Source organism: Hypomesus nipponensis, chromosome 27, assembly GCF_054491055.1.
Source record: "Hypomesus nipponensis isolate SF chromosome 27, ASM5449105v1, whole genome shotgun sequence".
NCBI lineage: Eukaryota > Metazoa > Chordata > Actinopteri > Osmeriformes > Osmeridae > Hypomesus > Hypomesus nipponensis.
Window position 1 is genome coordinate 11,021,066 of NC_140387.1, and position 18,898 is coordinate 11,039,963.

The 18,898-nt window shown below is 40.7% G+C and overlaps 1 protein-coding gene across 1 annotated transcript; it reads left to right on the forward strand.

Moving 5' to 3' along the window:
* Positions 1-7,344: 7,344 nt before the first annotated feature.
* ak1 (adenylate kinase 1) lies at positions 7,345-18,252 on the forward strand. Its single transcript, XM_084694126.1, has 7 exons — positions 7,345-7,501; positions 10,393-10,419; positions 14,686-14,721; positions 15,675-15,838; positions 16,157-16,273; positions 16,357-16,548; positions 18,167-18,252. The coding sequence occupies exons 1-7, from the start codon at positions 7,360-7,362 to the stop codon at positions 18,233-18,235; spliced, it is 747 nt and encodes a 248-aa protein (XP_084550252.1). The 5' UTR covers positions 7,345-7,359; the 3' UTR covers positions 18,236-18,252.
* The last annotated feature ends 646 nt before the right edge of the window (positions 18,253-18,898 follow it).

Genomic DNA, 18,898 nt, shown 5'->3' on the forward strand with positions numbered 1-18,898 from the left:
TACTGTTGCTGCTTTTTCTACAGGTACACTTGGACTTAGAGATTTATGTTGTTTAATTGTAACTTGCTGAACTACATGCTCTTATGGTTCTTCCCATTGGCACTTATTTTTGGTTGTTCACAATGTGTGCTTCTTGTTTTGGCTACCCGCAAAGCTTTGGGGCTATCTTGTTGTTATTATCAGTGACCTATGCACTTTGTAAAGCTCTCTCTTGGAAGTCGCTTTGGATAAAAGCATCTGCTAAATTAATAAATGTAAGTGTGATGCCTTTTCAAGGCATGCACAAACTCTGTAAACACTGTAAATATCCATGTTACAACATTAAAAGTATTACTAGAATGTAATACATAAAATAAGAAACAAAAGCATATCAAACATGACATTAAAAGCTGTTAAGAACTGTACTTACATGAATAGAACTTTAAATTATAATTTCAGAGTCTACAGAGGTGTGTGCTAGAAAGTGTTATTGTCATTTTAACATTACAGTCTCTTTTGTGCAAATTAACGATTGTACGAGTGACCAGTGACAAAGGGGCTGTATCATTCAGGTGTCTACCAATACAGCCCTACACAACTTTAACATTGCAACTAAGATCTCACTTCTCTGCACTGGCAAGATTATATGTGATGCAGCACATAATCACAAATGTGGAAGCCAAATGGCCTGGCTCTGTTCACGACTCAAGGATCTATTGTGAGCAACAGAGTTGCAAATGGTAAGCTTTGAACAAATATTCCCTTATCTACCTCTTTTATCACACTCCCAATGTACCCACTATATAATTATAGTGCTGCTTGGTGACAGAGGGTACCCATGCCAGCCCACTCTGGTGACCCCCTACCCTGACCCTTGCCCTCAGCAGCAGTGTAATGTGGCCCACTGCAGGACTAGAGCCCAGGTAGAGATGACCATATAGGCTCAAAGCCCAGTTCCAGTCCCTACATAGACTGAGGGTAACCCCATGTGACATTATTGTGGCATGTCTTGTTCTCCATAATATTACAACTATTAGAGGAGAGAAACACCCTTCCATACAAATCGACTCTGAGGACAACCATCCCCTCCACCCTGCAGATGTCCAAGATGGAAGAGTAGTCTGAGACATACTGTGCCGCACACACTTCCACCAACCCCTTCCTCCAGACATCATGCTTGGCATTCAGGCCAAAGAGTTCAATCTTTGTTTCATCAGACCAGAGAAGTTTGTTTCTCATGGTCTGAGTCCTTCAGGTAACTTTTGGCCAACTCCAGGGGGGCTGTCATGGGCCTTTTACTGAGGACTGGCTTCCATCTGGCCACTGTCGGCTCTACCATACAGGCATGATTGGTGGAGGGCTGCAGAGATGGTTGTCTTTCGGGAAGGTTCTCCTGTCTTCAGGTTCTCCTGTCTTCACAGAGCAGCGCTGGAGCACCACACTTCTCCCATTTACGGATGATGGAGGACACTGTGCTCATTGACCGTCAATGCTGCAGAAATGTTTCTGTACCCTTCCCTAGATCTGTGCCTCGATACAATCCTGTCTCTGAGGTCTACAGATAATTCCTTGGACTTCATGGCTTGGTTTGTGCTCTGATGTGCACTGTCAACTGTGGGACCATATACAGGTGCATTTCAGTAAATTAGAATATCATGGAAAAGTAAGTAAAGTTCAATAAGTAAATTAAAAAGGTGAAACTTGTATTATACTAAGGCATTACACAAAGAGTGAAACCTTTCAAGTGTTTTTTTTTTTTTTACTTGATGATTATGGCTTACAGCTATTGAAAATCCAAATGTCAGTATCTCAGAAAATTTGAATATTGTAAAAAGTTCAATATTGTAGACTCATGAGGTCCTACTCTAATCAGCCCATTAACTCAAAACACCTGCAATGGTTTCCTGAGCATTTGAATGTTCTCTAACCCTGCGTTCACACTCCAGAGACGCGATGTGAGCGACAACATGTTTTCCATTCATTTTCTATGGAGCTAGGCGATTCGCTTGCGTGGTGCATTGTGGGTAGCAACGCGATCAAGTTGAGATGTTCTCAACCTTATGCAAATGAGGAGCGATTTTCGCTAGCGATGGCCAATCGCAGTGTTTTCTTGTTTCTCGTAACGTAGCAACCATGGTAAACATTGCTAGCTTTCAGTTTTTAAGATGGAGAAGCTAATCGCCTGTGTGGCTGCATATCCAGTCCGGTACGATATGTCCCTGTATTTGTACAAAGACATTAATAAAAAGAATGTGGCCTGGCACAGGTTTGCCGACGTTGTCGGTGCTCCTGGTGGGTTTTCTGTACTTTCAAATTAAGTCTCTCGTCACATTACGTAACTTTGTTCTAGCTAGTTAGCCTACTAGTACAGTAGTAGCCCGGCTGGAACTCCCTGGTCGTATCGACAGATTAGCAGAGACTTTGAGTAATATAATAAAACGTTTTTACACATGTCAACGTGTATGTTTATGAAACAGTTTTGTATTTTGTATATAAGTTGTGCTTACAATGTTGCGAGTGCTTAAACCCAAGTCTTTACACTTGGCCATGACAACTACAACAGTGATTTTAGAGAACTACATTCTAAATAATCTGTTTGAAACGCCCCCCAGCATGGTGAACTGTGGGAAGGCGAGCGATGGCAAGCGATTCGCGTCGCTGCACTGTGAACACAGGCTAAGGCTGCTTCAGTAGGCATTTAAGACAGTCATTGACACCCTCCACAAGGAGGGTAAGCCACAAAAGGTCATTGCTAAAGACGCTGGCTGTTCCCAGAGTGCTGTATCCAAGCATATTAATAGAAAGTTGAGTGGAAGGAAAAAGTGTGGTAGAAAAAGGTACACAAGCAACCACAGCCTTGAGAAGGATTGTGAAGCAACGGCCATTCAAGAATTTGGGGATTCACAAGGAGTGGACTGAGGCTGGAGTTAGTGCATCAAAAGCCACCACACACAGACGTATCCAGGACATGGGCTACAACTGTCGCATTCCTCGTGTCCTACCACTCCTGAACCAGAGACAACATCAGAAGCGTCTTACCTGGGCGAAGGAGAAAAAGAACTAGGGCCACTAACCCTTAAAATATTTAATCGCAATTAATCGCATTCATATCATAGTTAATTTGATTAATCGCATTTAATCGCACATTTTTATCTATTCCAAATGTTCCTTGATTTCTTTTTGTCCCATAATTGAGATGATAGCTCAGTTCACAACGACAAAACACACAGATAACTTTGGTCTTGTCAATGGAACCATTTGGCAACTTTTTAAAAGTAAACCTTCCATTCAGAATTGTCTTATTGGCATCCATTTCAGTTTCTCTCGCTCGCCATCCACTCAAAACGTAACGTTAGCCTACTACTCTTTAGCCGGCTCGCAAGCCCAAACAAGTGTGTGCTGAATGCCTGTTGTTTTGTTTACGGTCTAGCTAGATCTTGTGTGGTAGTTCTTCTAACGTCAGTAGTTGTTGCAACAGCATGTGAAAAAACCGACAAAGTTTGCTTGGCCAAAAGGAACGTTATTCTTGCGGGGAAAAAATTGACGCCGTTAAAATGAGTTTGCGTTAATGCCGTTAATAACGCGTTTAACTGACAGCACTAATACATAGTAAGACTGACTTAATCTGGGGTAGGAAAGTTTGCTACCTCTCCCCCTGGCTTGCGGTAAGGGTTTAGTTGCTATTTCAACGATCTGTTAGTAGGCTACGTCCTTATTTTAGCATCATTTATTGCGAAAGGAATTAAGTTGGTTCACTGTGCCCTGCTTTTCCGCTAAAACGTCATTTGATTAAATAAACAAGTGAGTAGATGACAACATAACTCACTTTATTGACGCTAGCGCCAGCCATCTGCATTGGAATTGTTGATAAATGGAAGTGACGTTGGAGTTAAATTCAAAACGCATACACTATTTGTTAACGAGAACACTTTTTCAAAATTGTCTGCCATCTTTTCTTTTTCGCAAGGCGTCTTATTTTACCCATAATACAAAGCGCAACAGGCTATCTAAGTCAGTCTTGCGTTAGTCACACATAGTGAAGCTTTATGCAACAGGTAAATTGAAGTGTCTATGGCAAGTCGGATTTAAACTTACATTTAAGTCTAAGCCTAGGTCTATTTTTTATGCAACTGGCCCCTGGACTGTTGCTCAGTGGTCCAAAGTCCTCTTTTCAGAGGAAAGTAAATGTTGCATTTCATTTGGAAATCAAGGTCCCAGATTCTGGAGAAAAAGTGGAGAGGCATAAAATCCAAGTTGCTTCAAGTCCAGTGTGACGTTTCCACAGTCAGTGATAATTTGGGGAGCCATGTCATCTGCTGGTGTAGGTCGACTGTTTAATCAAGTCCAAAGTAAATGAGCCGTCTACCTGGGCTGCGTTTTCCGAAAGCATCGTAAGCCTAAATTGATCGTAGAATCCATCGTCCGATGGATCGTAGTTTTACAGGCCGTTTCCCAAAGCCATCGTAGCTAAAGAGGCTCTTGAAAATGCTTGTAGATTAACAAGAGATTTAGGGCTGCCTTTCCCGAAAGCGTCGTAAGCCTAAATTAATTGAATAATCCATCGTACGACGGTTGTTATTTATTTTTTATTTCTTTACTATACATGCCTTTAATCAAATGATATACGAATTACATTGGTATTTCAAAAACGCATCATGCTGATTGTAAATTCATAACACCTGCTAGGCTATGTGCAAATCATGTGAACTATTTTCAACCACCTACAATATAAATTAAAAACAATAATAATTATGATATAGTAAATGTACAACGTTTTCTGTACCGACAGTCAATAATAATTATTGTGTACTGTGATTACTCAATTCTTTTGGTTAAAGTTTATTGAACAAAAGTCTTGAAGTTGTGACAAAGAATCACATTTCCGCATCCGGGAATAGTCTTACGTTGTTCTTAAGAGACACGTATGAGGATTCTCCTTACAGGCATGTTTGGAAAACGCACGTAAGAAATAATGATGGGAAATGCAGCCCAGGACATTTTTGAGCACCGCATTCTTCCTTTTGCTGACAAGCTTTATGGAGATGCTGATTTCATTTTCCAGCAGGACTTGGCACCTGCCCACACTGCCAGAAGTACCAGAACTTGGTTGAATTACCATGGTATCACTGTGCTTGCCAGCAAACTCGCCTGACCTGAACAGAGAATCTATGGGTTTTGTCAAGAGGAAGATGAGAGACACCAGACCAATGCAGACGAGCTGAAGGCCGCTTTAAAAGCAACCTGGGCTTCCATTACACCTCATCAATGCCACAGGCTTATCGCCTCCATGCCACGCCGCATTGATGCAGTAATTCATGCAAAATGAGCAACAACCAAGTAAGGTACCGAAAAGGGTATGTAACATTGGTTGGGTTGAAAATGGCCCGGGTGCTGTTCTATGCCCCCTGACAGATTCTCTGAAATGTTCCCGGGAAAAAACACAAGAATTTCTCCTTTTATGGTATGCTCATTAATATTTAGATAAGCTGCGCGCTGATTGGTTGGTTTTCAACGAGTGAAGCTGTGGAGCAAAAACGCAACACGGCCAACAGTAGCACTCGCTGAAACATCGAAGTTGGAGACTTGAAATAAAAACGCACAAATAAATCTATTGTGTCTACACAACACTGTTTTCAACAGTTTGACTATATATCGTTTGAAATGATAACATTACTTGTTTCCACTTCTGTTGTTGAAGCAAACTGGATTGACTTAGGTGGGTAGAATGTTAGGCTACAGCTTAGCAACCAAACCATATCGTGATTCTACTCGGCTTCAGTTAGCTAGCTAGCTCTAGATATCTTGCTGAAAAATAACATGACAAAGATCTGGACAAACATGCATCGTGAATTGTAGATTTACATTACACAGGTTATTTATTTGAATGAAACACAGTCAGGAACATGAATCAACGTTAGCCCCATTGCCAATAAACTAGGCTAAATGATCACACAGTCTACCTATGCTCTTGCGTTAGCAAGCTAAACTTGTTTACACACCTACAGTCTAGGTGTTACTACTAGTAACAATTACTAGCAATGCTAACGTATCCTGTATCTAGCACCTGCCTTTCTCCAGTTCTTTCAAATAGATTATCTATACAGGCGTTAGCAATGAGCCAGACTGCTGTTCGTTTTCTGGCCATTTTTTGGAAGCTTCCTTTCTAATGCCGACTACAGCTAGTCTAGCTAGAGTCATTTGATGTGTGTAGAAACGTATTTAGCATTCTACCTGGTATGCTATATACAGGAAACGTTAGCATTGCTAATAACTGTTAGCACAAGATCATACTGTCCTTATAGCTTGCGGTTGCAATGAGCATACGGTCGGAACAGCACCTCTTTCCAGGTTCAGCTTCCTAGCAAATCCTGCTTGAAATTGTCCAAGGTGGTCAAAACTGTCTTGGGTGAAATGTTCAGAGCAAATGAATGATTGAGTGTCGAACTTCGCCGGGATCTTCTCTTAGACAACAGCAGCCATGCCTGTTGAATGTTTGGCTCCTTTGGAAGACTGTGAGTGTTAGCCTTCCCTGTACAGCCTGGAACACAGCATTTACGACCGTGGTCCAGTTTCAATATCCTTGTTATAATTCAAAACGTTCTTCTTTGTAATTCCTTATAAGTAGCCTACACAGAGCAGCGCGCAGCTAAACTAGTATCGGAGATAGACGCTACCTCGGGCTGGTCTGGGTGTAAATTCTGGGGCGTGACAAAGATACAGACCAGAGCCAATAAGAGGGCGATCACCGGTCCTAGGACCGGTAGCTTTGTTGTAAAGCTAGCGTTTTACAGCCAAATTTTTTCTTTTTGAGATTTAGATTTAGAAAAGGAATGAGGTGTCAATGGACTTTGATATTCACTGTATGTTCATTTTACCCACCGAACTGTCGTTATTCAACTATGACAAGGTAAAATCGGTTTTGCAATCAATTGCCCCTTTAACTTATTCAAATCAGCTGTTCTGGAACCGAAAAGTTGAAGTTGACCATTTTAGGGTAAATCAACTCAGAGTTCAGGGTTAGGTTCAGTTTGTTAAACCAGCTTTGTGGAATACCCCCCAGGAGGGGATAACCCTAACGCTCTGTCGTGTCAATGTTTTTATAATTTGCTAAAATATATTCATAATTCTGAAGAGGAATCCACCATTTCCGCTTGCAGCTATATTTATTATATTATGATTTACTTATTAACATCACAATTCATTTTTATTTTTTTCTGTATTTTATCTTTGACAGTCTACTTGAGCCTAGTTTGTCAAGTAAAAATTTTAACACACTTTTTCATTCACAAACACACACATTCCCTCACACTCCCCATCTCTCTCCGTCCCTATTTAATCCCTTCACTCCCTCCTCCTCTGTCTCTCTCCCTCCTACCCATAATGCTGTGCGGTCTGAGCAGGATTCAACTGAGCTATAAAAAGCAGGAGGGGAAGGGAGGGCCGCCGCGTAGCAGGGACAGAGGACACAGACAGAGCAGCAGATCCCCAAGCACTGGAATAGAGCCACGCAACGCGTCAAGAGGTTGGTACAGAAGATACACATGCATACAATAGCACCATACATGAAGAAGTCAGGAAGCAGTGGCGGAAACAACTGGGGTTATTGTTCCAGAGGGGATACAGGAGATAAAGAGAGAAAAATGGTTATGTGTTTGAGTGGAAAAGACTGCTTACACACTGAGAGAGAGAGCCTCATTGTATCCCAGTAAGTGTTTCTGTGCTGCAAAGCATTTAGTGGTTGGATTGGTCAGTGAGGACATTAGTCAGGCGAGTCAAATGCTTGGTGAACATGAGGAGCAAATCTGAAGTTAGATATCTTAATGAGACTGTGTTTTGCCAGACAAACATTATTAAGCAATCAGTCTCTGAAATAATTATTATGTTATGCATTTTATTTTCTCCTGCTAATATTGCTTTCCAGAGATATACTCTAATAATCTGAATAATTACATGGGTTAGTGGGGTTCTAAGCAAGCTGTGCTAACATGCAAGTCAGACAAACATAACCTATCCAGAGCCAGAGTTTCATTGCTTCATCATGTCGTGTGTCATGCATTTTCTTAGCACTGTGCATTTACACATCTGCGACAGTTAGTGGCGCACACCAAAATCACCGAAGCCACAACAACAACAGCCACCATTATCCCTCTAACCAACACACATACAGATACACACCATGCATATCTAGACACACACCATGACATATCTAAACTAAACAGCACTGACGTCAGAGAGGTGTCCTGCCTTGCCTAAAAGGGGTATGCACTCAAATTAAAGGTGCATTACACTACAGACAAACAACAAACTCAGTAACCTGCTTTGCACCACAGGGAGAGAATAGGGAGAGTTCAGTTGCAATGATGGATTAAATGCTTATGGCTTAGTACCATTCTTGTGAATGGCATTAACTGTTGTCACTTCCATGGAATTTCCAGGGTTTAAACCAAGTTCAGGCTAGACACTACATGTGCTTTTGACAGCTGCGAAGAGAAACAGGGGCTTTATATATCAGGACTGTATGGCCACTGACATCGATAATACAACTTGAATTTATCTTAACTTCTTAGGTCAGGATTTAAGGTTAGAGAACTTATATGTTAGGCATGCGCATAATAGAAGTTGGATTGGATGGTGAGAGTGTGTGAAAGGTTTTTGTCACATCGATTTAATTAATATGAGAGTGCACAAAGGATTGCAATTGGAGCAATATTTATATTTTATATTATGATCCATGCATTATTATAGAACACGAAAAATGACATCCCACAACAGTCTATTGTATTGAAGCCAATCTCTACAGATTTACGCAGATACGTGGTGTAGCATTGATAAAGAACCCATTCTGCATTACAATTGGGTCTCAAAAAAATAGATTTTTAATCTCAATGTGACATACCTGGTTAAAAAAAGGTTAAAAATCGTATTACATTTATGTATTAAATGGCTATAATGCCAGTTAACCACATTATTATTATTCATACAGTACAGGATCAAGCAAGCATTTATTAATCAGTTTTTCTGTATATTAAGATTATACTATACTATACTATAGTAATGGCTTTTAACATACAATATATTTCTATCCACACATAACTTCACAGGTTACATCTGTCACACACACACACTGAAACTTCAACTGGAAAAGGTAGTAGCCAGGTTGTAACCCTACCTATTACACCCAAATCATATATGGCATACAGGAGGCAGGAGGAGTTATGGTAGGAGGAGACCTGTGATTCTGTCTGCTGTGGGGACCATACTTGGCATTGGAAGTCCCAAAGGGGAACAGTGCTGACTCAGGTTGACATTTGCAAAGGTTATACAGCCTCCCAACTGTACATGTTACCCTGTAAGGCTGAAACCAGGCAAAGGTTCAAAAGAGCAGGTTACAGGAGAGCAGGTTACATTTTATTTTACCAAACATCCATGGCATTGATCTACCAGACTGTATGTGTGTGGGTTGATGTGTGTGTCTATGTTTGTGTTCAAATCCAGGACATTGTGTACCAGCCCAGTAGCAAAGGAATCCTTTTACAAAAAGCCTTGAATAACACATGTACGGTCAACTTTTCTGACCCCAGACATGCTGTGGTTCAAAATCAACTTCTGTTATCACAATAATTATAACTTGTACATATCTGAAGGTACAGAATAGGAATGAATTAGATAGAAGTAGCTCAGCTTTAGTAGTACCACTACAACACATTTTACTACTATATGCAAATCCAGTCCAAGACCAGTTTTGTCTCTTTCCACCTGTCACACCGGCTGTTACAGTACATAGACACATTCTGAACAAACACGCAGTCTAGGCTACCCTGGTCACATGAAACTTGCACTTGACCTGAGAGATCTGTTTACACATGACATCCTGACACACCCAGGAATGGCCCTCCCTCCTTCTTCTCCCCTCCCCTAACTCTTAAAAAAACCTGAAGAGAGAGCTTCCTAACACAGAGACAAAAGAAGGGCATGTTTGCTTATTTTTCAATATTTATACTCTATGTGCTATAATACTTTATATACTATGTGCACTTGAGTCCATTTTGACCACAGACTGTCCCATGCATGAGTCTGATATTTGTAGGACAGTTTCTTTCCTTTAGCAGTTTAATGCTACTTACTAGGGTATACATTGTTGCTCAAACAGGATATTAGAATATGTGATACCAAACAACATACAAAGACGGACCATTATGATAAGATTGAAAGTTGTCACTTATTCTGAAAGGGGTCACAGAAGGCAAATTTCATCTCTCCAAAGAGTGAGCTATTGGTGAATGTTCAGCATGCTGTAGCAAAGCACTCTTGTGGTCAGACAATAAGCATACACTAACAACCTTGTGCAAGGGAATAAGTTTGAACGAAGTAGCCATCTGCAGGGCTAATTTTTTCTTTTTTTCTCATTTCCAGTTCAAAGAAATCTCTTCAACATGGCAGGTAACAACATAATTTAAAATATTCATAATTATACTTAATTGAATATACTGAGTTGGGACTATTTTCACATTTCCTCAATTTTGTCAAGCGTACATCAGTTTGCATTTCTTTAAAGCTTTGCATCTGTTTAGCTAGGGCAATTGCACACTCTTGTGGATGATAGGTTACACTGCAGCAATCTGGCAAAGAAAACCAACATACTCAACAAATGACTACACTGCAACAACAAAAAATACATACAGAAATGTCTGAAAATGTAACTTATTTCTCAAATTTAGACTCTAGTCAGACTCTAGAGTCAGAGCTTTGGATGTCTAAATTATCTGAATTGTTTAGCTACCCTTTCATTTATTTTTGTTTGGGAGATTCAATTTCACCTTACAGATTCAGAGGAAACCATTTAGAATATTCTTATATAATGTACTGCTGTATTCCCCAGTGATTCACATCATATCCATGTGTAGAATAATTGTAAACAAAATCGCCCCATAACTGCTACAGAATGTACCTTAAGTATAATTTGTCAAAAGTCATCCTCTGTGAGCTAAAGTTAGTAAGTGTTATACCATGGTCTGGGTAAATACTATATCATGTGATAATGTAGGCCTACACCTACTAAGTAGTTCCAGTAAAACTGTCTGTTCCCCGTTTTAAATTGTTGCGCTGGCTACATGTGTCTAAATAAGTAACCATAGCAACAGCCAGGGATACAGTCCGTTTACAATTTATTGAAACAATTTAACAGGCTAATATCTTTTTCCAACGAGTGACTTCAACATTTCTTTTAACTTATTTGGAGAATCCACTTTCTAAATTTACCGTGTCAGTGTCACATAACCGCTCATCTCACATTCCATTCGCTATTCACCTCGCTCGTCAATCTACTTCAGCCAGTAGCTTAACCGACGAGGCTAATAGCTCAGCCAAAGGAAAGGAAAAAAACTTAGCAAGTGACCATGGTAAAAGCGGAATAAGGCCCTTATCGGAAAATAAGCCCCTTCAGAGCGAAGCTACACCCCTGGGAGAACAGCCGTGTAATAACAGGCATTATCCCTTACTTAGCACATGATTCATGACATGAGGTGTGGTCACATCGTGATGCGCCTGACAATAGTTACCATGATAACAATACAAAAGTGTGCAGAGTGATAGGCTACTTAACTGCACTTCAAGTGCAGGGCAGTCAATCTGTTCCCCAATCTGTCAACAATGGGTTGCAGTAATTCTACCGAGACATGGACCCTTCTCACAAAAACTCACAGTTCTGTTGGTTTGTGATTTCTTCTTCTTCTTTTTTTTAGGATTCCTCCGTAAGGAGGAAACCTATTGTTATTGGTGGTTTTATTATTTGTAATTCTTGTACCATGGGAGTCAATGGCAGCCCCTAGACCCCATCGACAACTTTTTGTGAAATTTGGCACACTCATTAAGGACAGTTTCTTCTATACCTACACCAAGTTTCATGTCTCCCATTAGACCACTCTAGCGCCACCAATGGGTCAAAGTTGGACTTGTGTTTACACACGCAACTTTTGAACCGTATGACTCATTTTCAAAAATGAGGTACCATTGGATTCCCTGGATCAAGCCGAGTTCAACGCACACCATGGCGTTAATTTCCGGTTATATAGATTTCCCGCCATTTCCGGTTTTATCAAAAACCTTTGAAAGCCTACTCCTCCTACAATTTTTGTCATATATTCTTCAAAATCACCAGAGATGATCTTCAAACCAAGCCTCACAAAAGTTATCAAAGGAATTTTGATCCTCATAACCGTCTGTCCGGTACAGCCAATCAAATTCATCAGAAAAGCCGCCAAACAGGATGTGAAGTCATGTCTCAGCAAATCTTTGAGATATCAACACTAAACTTGGTAGATCGGAGGAAGACACTACAACATATTACCATGTGCAAAGGCAAATTCATATCTCTAAAAATGATTGATATAAATCAAATTGAACTTATCGCTAACGCTAAAATAATGCTTTGCACATCAGCCAGTCAAAAACTGATACTCTGATTCAATCACAAGTTCATATGAAGACTCTTGAGAATGTTCATAACACAAATCTGTGAAAAAGTTGACTGTAAGATGAAAGGTCGATTTTTGGTGAATATTTGAAACATGCTTGCTTGGCTAATTTCTAGGCAAATTTCCAATGAATGTCTCCCCTGCTCCTCCCCGCGCGTGCTCCAAAATCTCACACACACTCAGCCTTCCCTTGACACACGCGCGGCCAAGACGCACACGCAACATTTCAGGAGAGTGTGGGCTGACCAAGCCCCCACTCATTCCTTGGTCTTTAGCAAAGGCCCATGTGGCTCTTGATGGTATTGCATTTCCGATTTTGTATGCAATGGTAAAAAGGTCTCAAATCCTGAAACATTGATAGTATAGACCAAGAGTAAATACCACACCTCAAATGGCCCACCATTACCCATAGGTGGCGCTATAGGCCACGCCCAAAAGCACAAAGATACAAGGCTTTCTGGAATGGATAGGTTCACCAAGCCCCCTCCCTTCACGTATTGGCTTGAAAAAAGGCCCATGTGGATCTTGATGGTATTGCATTTTCGATTTTGTATGCAATGGTAAAAAGGTCTCAAAATCCTGAAACATAGATAGTATAGGCAAAGAAACAGTTTAACAAAAAGCCCATGTGGATCTTGTTGGTATTGCTTTTCCGATTTTGTATACAATGGTAAAAGGTTATAAAAATCCTGAAACATTGATAGTATAGACCAAGAGTAACTACCACACCACAAATGACCCACTATTACCCATAGGTCTTCCCTTGACACACGCGCGGGCTTGGCAAGACGCACACGCAACATTTCAGGAGAGTGTGGGCTTACCAAGCCCCCACTCATTCCTTGGTCTTTTGCAAAGGCCTTGTGGATCTTGATGGTATTGCATTTCAGATTTTGTTTGCCATGGTAAAAAGTTCTCCAAATCCTGAAACATTGATAGTAAAGGCCAACAGTAACAACAACACTTTAACAAAAGCCCATGTGGATATTGTTGGTATATTTTTCCGATTTTGTATGCAATGGTAAAAAGTTAAAAACATCCTGAAACATTGATAGTATAGGCCAAGAGTAACTACCACACCACAAATGGCCCACCATTACCAATAGGTGTCGCTACAGGCCACGCCTTAAAGCACAAAGCACTTCACTTCTTGTGAAGATTAAAGCACTTCACTTCTTGGCTTGAAATAAAGGCCCTTGTGGATCTTGATGTTATTGCATTTCAGATTTGGTATCCCATTGGAAATTCTGCAGCATTGATTTTTCTATACAGTTACAATTTGTCAAGAATATACATTTTTCAATGGTTCGCAATGCTTTACACGTAAGCCAGTCAAACAAGTTCATATGAAGACTCTTGAGAATGTTTAGTACACAAATCTGAGAAAAAGTTGACTCTAAGATGAAAGGTCGATTTTTGGTGAATCTTTGAAACATGCATGCTTGGCTAATTTCTAGGGAAATTTACAATGAAATGTGTCCCCTGCTCCTCCTCGCGCATGCTCCAAATTCTCACACACTCATTCTTCCCTTGACACGCGCGGGCTTGGCAAGACACACACGCAACATATCAGGACTGTGTGGGCTGACCAAGCCCCCACTCATTCCTTGAATATCAGCATAGGCCCTTGAGGACCTTGGTGTCATTGCATTTCCTACTTTGTATGCAATAGTAAAAAGGTCTCCAAATCCTGACACATTGACAGTACAGGCCAAGAGTAACTACCACACTTTACCCAAAGCCCATGTGGATCCTGTTGGTATTGCATTTCCGATTTTATATGCAATGGTAAAAAGTTTTTAAAATCCTGAAACATTAATAGTATAGGCCAAGAGTAACTACCACACCACAAATGGCCCACCATTACCCATAGGTGGCGCTAGAGGCCACGCCTTAATGCATAAAGATACAAGGCTTTCTGGAATGGATAAGCTCACCAAGCCCCCTTCCTACACTTACTGGCTTGAAATAAAGGCCCTTGTGGATCTTGATGGTATTGCATTTCAGATTTGGTATGCCATTGGTAATTCTGCAGCATACATTTTTCTATACAGTTACAATTTGTCAAGAATAAACATTTTTCAATGGTTCGCAGTGTTTGGAGGAATCCGCCATTACTGCTTGCAGTTATATTTTTTCATTTTTTTTTTTTTACAAAAAAGTGTGTAGATTAATAATATCGTTTTTAAAGACTTATAGACTTTGTTCTGTTTCATCCCCATGTTCCGCCCAGACAAAATAAAGGATGCCAAGATTATCTTTGTGGTGGGTGAGTAAACTATTAAGTCATAAACGGAAGCAGGGTACAACATAGCCAACTGTACTGCATTGTGCTGCTACTGTAGAGCTAGCTATCATTAGTGTTCGTCAGTTTCTACAACCAGCTAGAGCCAACAGTATTATTGTTAACAGCTTCATATTTAAATAACTTTGCATGTGAAAAAGCACTGAAATAATATACCAGAGGTCTTCAACCCTGGTCTTCAGGGACCCCCTGTCCTGCATGTTTTAGATGTTTCCCTGCTCCAACACACCTTATTCAAATGAATGGTCGTTAACGGCTTCTGCCTAACTAGATAAAGACCCATTCATTTGAATCAGGTGTGCTGGAGCAGGGAAACATCTAAAACGTGCAGGACAGGGGGTCCCTGAGGACAGGGTTGAAGACCTCTGTATGTTACATATTTTTTTTTTGAGTGGGGCTTTTGCTTGATTGCTGAGTTTGTCTACGTATTTTCTGTACCACCGTTGTTGCTAACTTGCCAGAGTCGGACTAGCCAGAGCTAGTGGATAAAGTATTTATTATTTATGAGACATTCTCTGGACTAGCTAGCTACTGCAGATGTAGGCAATAGTGATGGGTCGCGAATGAGCCGGTGTTGTGTCCCAACTGGTTTTCAAACTAACTGGTCCCCCGGCTGTGCGTGCACCTATCAGTCTGCCTCTATTACCAGAATCGTCACAAATTCACAAACAAACATATTATCGGCGATTTTCAAGTCGGATGTCATATTTGCTGCGGCGAATATGAAAGTATAGGCTACGTGCGCTCTACATTACCATTCACGACAAAATAAATGGAGACAAAATTAAACATTTGCAAGCTCGCATGAAGTGGGATTCGATCTCACTAGGGCACCGAGGTAGCACCGTTGTTAAAATAGGATACAAGCACGCAGTTTCCACAAAACTGACACAAACACACGTGTGTGTTCTTCACAGGTGGGCCTGGCTCTGGTAAGGGCACCCAGTGTGAGAAGGTGGTGGCAAAGTACGGCTACACCCACCTGTCTTCTGGGGACCTGTTGCGCGCTGAGGTGTCTTCTGGCTCCGAAAGGGGCAAGCAGCTACAGGCCATTATGCAGAAAGGAGAGCTTGTACCCCTAGTGAGTTCCGCCAGGAGATGGGGATAGCTCCATAAGCTCTCGGATTATATGGCAAATATCCATGCTGTTACTGTTCCACTTGTTAATGTATGATTTATCAGAAACTTGTTAAATCATCAACGTATGTAATTGAAACATTCCTGTACTTATTCCTGTACTGTGATAAGTTATTTGTTATCATACTAATTTTTTTTCAAACTGGTATTTCATATTGAAAAATATATGCACATTTTTAAGTTGTGATTTGTAAAAATATATTTTCAGTTGTGATTTGCAAAAAAAAGAAAGTTGGTTTTAAATAGTTTCATCTCCTTGTAGGACACAGTCTTAGACATGATCAAGGATGCCATGATAGCCAAGGCTGATGTGTCTAAGGGCTTCCTTATTGACGGCTATCCCCGTGAGGTCAAACAAGGAGAAGAGTTTGAGAAAAAGGTAGGCGGAAAGGAGGATTTGTGCTGTATCAAAGTATTGTACCTTGCACCTGTACTACTTTTGTTCTTCTGTATTTTACCCAGATCGGCGCTCCCTGTCTGCTGCTGTACATTGATGCCAAGGCTGAGACCATGGTAAAGAGGTTGATGAAGCGTGGCGAGACCAGCGGCCGTGCTGATGACAACGAGGAGACCATTAAGAAGCGCCTGGACCTATACTACAAAGCCACTGAGCCAGTCATTGCCTTCTACGAGAGCCGTGGCATTGTCAGGAAGGTGGGACCCGTGCAAAAGATCATTAGGACAAACATAACGACAAAGTATTTCCAGAGCCTGTTTAAGGAGAGCCTTGCCACTCCCTATTAAGCCCCATTGTACTTCATTTTGTTGCAGTTTCACCAGAGTTCCACTGGGAGTGATCGCGGTCTAGTGCAAAATGAATGGGAGTATATGGATTTAAACGGCTACATTTGTCTCTTTCGCCTGATTGTCGTTGAGAAATCTCAGATTAGGTTGTAGTTTTGCATGTTCAACATAGATTACAAGTCAAAAATTGAATGAAGAAGTACTTATGTCCTTTCGATTTCTTACAGGGTAAGTCGTTGTTGCCCATAACACGGTAGTGTGACGGTGGTCAAACAGGGGACTGACGAACACTCTTGACAAAGATGCTTGTTTAATTCCTGTTCATGCACAACCATAAACAATGGGTATACGCAGCATCTGTTCATGCACAACCATAAACAATTGGTATACGCAGCATCATTGACAGGCAACCTTCTTCTGTCTCATTTCATACAACACATTAATCACATATAGTCTACAAATAAAACACTGCACAAACAATTTAAACAACAGTGCACATATTTCACACATATAACAAACTATTGGAGCAACATACCTGTTCATGCACACCATAAACAATTGGTATACGCAGAATCTGCACAAGTAAATAAAATGACAAAATACATCAGGTTCAGTATGGCAGCACGGTTAGCTAGCTAACAGAATGTCAGGAATGGGAAATTCCCGTCTAACTAGCTAGCTAATCACAACGTATAATGATGAACCTTGTGGTATACACAAACACTTTAGGCACATTGACAAAACTGATTTACAAACAACACAATCATACTAATCACATAAATACATGTAATATGTCGAAGCTGTCGACATTCATTACATTTATCAATCTATAATCTATCAAAGTATGAGGTTCATTTTGCACAGTAGACCTACCATTGACAGGCAACCTTCTTCTGTCTAACTACGGCTACAGTACATACAACTCTATAATTATGGCAAAACTCATCATAATGTTAAACTGATTTTTCAACTCCGTTACACCAGCATTCTGCTAACGAATGCTGATTGGTTAGTGAAGGACTGACTACAACCAGAGATCCCGCTTGATGGCATCCGAAGCAGAACCAGAATGTCAGAGCATTAGCAACATTAGCAACAACAAAGCAACAAAGCAAGCCAAAACTCTTTCTAGCATGCGTATTGACAGGGAGAACCTGTCAGCTGTGTTGTCGATGCCTCAAGAGAAAAGTGGAAGTAACCAGAGCTAGCCGTCAAGCAATAGCTCTGGTCTTACGATGTGTATGATGTCAATTACATTTTCAAAGGCTTTTTAGAACAGAAAGGTGACTTTAAAAAAATGTCAGAATTCAAATTACTAGACAAACAATTATATCCTGAGAAAAGTGGATTTTGAGGGGTATAGCTCCATAGACCTCCATTCATTCTGCACTCGACCGTTAGCGCCTTCATATGGAACTTGAGTGGAACTGAAACCAGTTCAGAACCCGGAAGTTTCGAGAGTGGCAGTTCTCCCTATATTAGACATTCTCTGGTATTTCTAAAATGTTTCTTGTTCCTCTCTCTCCAGATTGATTCTGAGTTGCCAGTGGATGAAGTTTTTGGTCATGTTGCAAAAGCTATTGATGCCCTTAAGTAAAAAACAACTAAAAACAATGACTGGGTGAACTTTTTGGTGTTTTTATATATATGTGTACATCTCATGACAAAGAAAGCAACAAACTGCTGTGTCTTCTTGGTTTGAAAGAAAAGTCATACATTTACATTTAGTAATTTAGCAGACGCTCTTATCCAGGGCAACTGTACAGGGACATTCCCCCGGGGCAAGTAGGGTGAAGTGCCTTGCCAAAAGACACAACATAATTTTGCAACAGGGAGTCGAACCGGCAACCTTCTGATTATTAGCCAGATTCCTTAACCGCTCAGCTATCTAAACCCCTACAGGTCATATAGGAACAGCTATGCCTTAAATCCAACTTAAATTAGGTATTCACAGTGCATCACTCTTGTTAAGTTACAGCCTTATTCCTAAATTGATGCAAATTCTTTTTTTCAAAATTCTACACATAATGGCTTGGCATACCTATTTTTGGGCAGTTTCTCCCATTCTTTTTTGCAGGACCTCTCAAGCTCGATCAGAATGGATGGGGAGTGTTGTTACACAGCCATTTTCAGATCTCTCCAGAGATGTTCAATCAGGTTCAGGTCTGGGCTCTGGCTGGTCCACTCAAAGATATTCACAGAGTTGTCCCGAAGCCACTCCTTTGTTATGTTGGCTGCGTGCTTAGGGTAGTTGTCCTGA

Bases quoted from the DNA above. Each gene is read 5' to 3' on its own strand.
- ak1 (XM_084694126.1), top strand. From the start codon at position 7,360: ATGCTGTGCGGTCTGAGCAGGATTCAACTGAGCTATAAAAAGCAGGAG. The intron at 15,839-16,156 runs GTGAGTTCCGCC...ATCTCCTTGTAG, and splicing joins AAGGAGAGCTTGTACCCCTA to GACACAGTCTTAGACATGAT. The intron at 16,549-18,166 runs GTGGGACCCGTG...CTCTCTCTCCAG, and splicing joins GCCGTGGCATTGTCAGGAAG to ATTGATTCTGAGTTGCCAGT.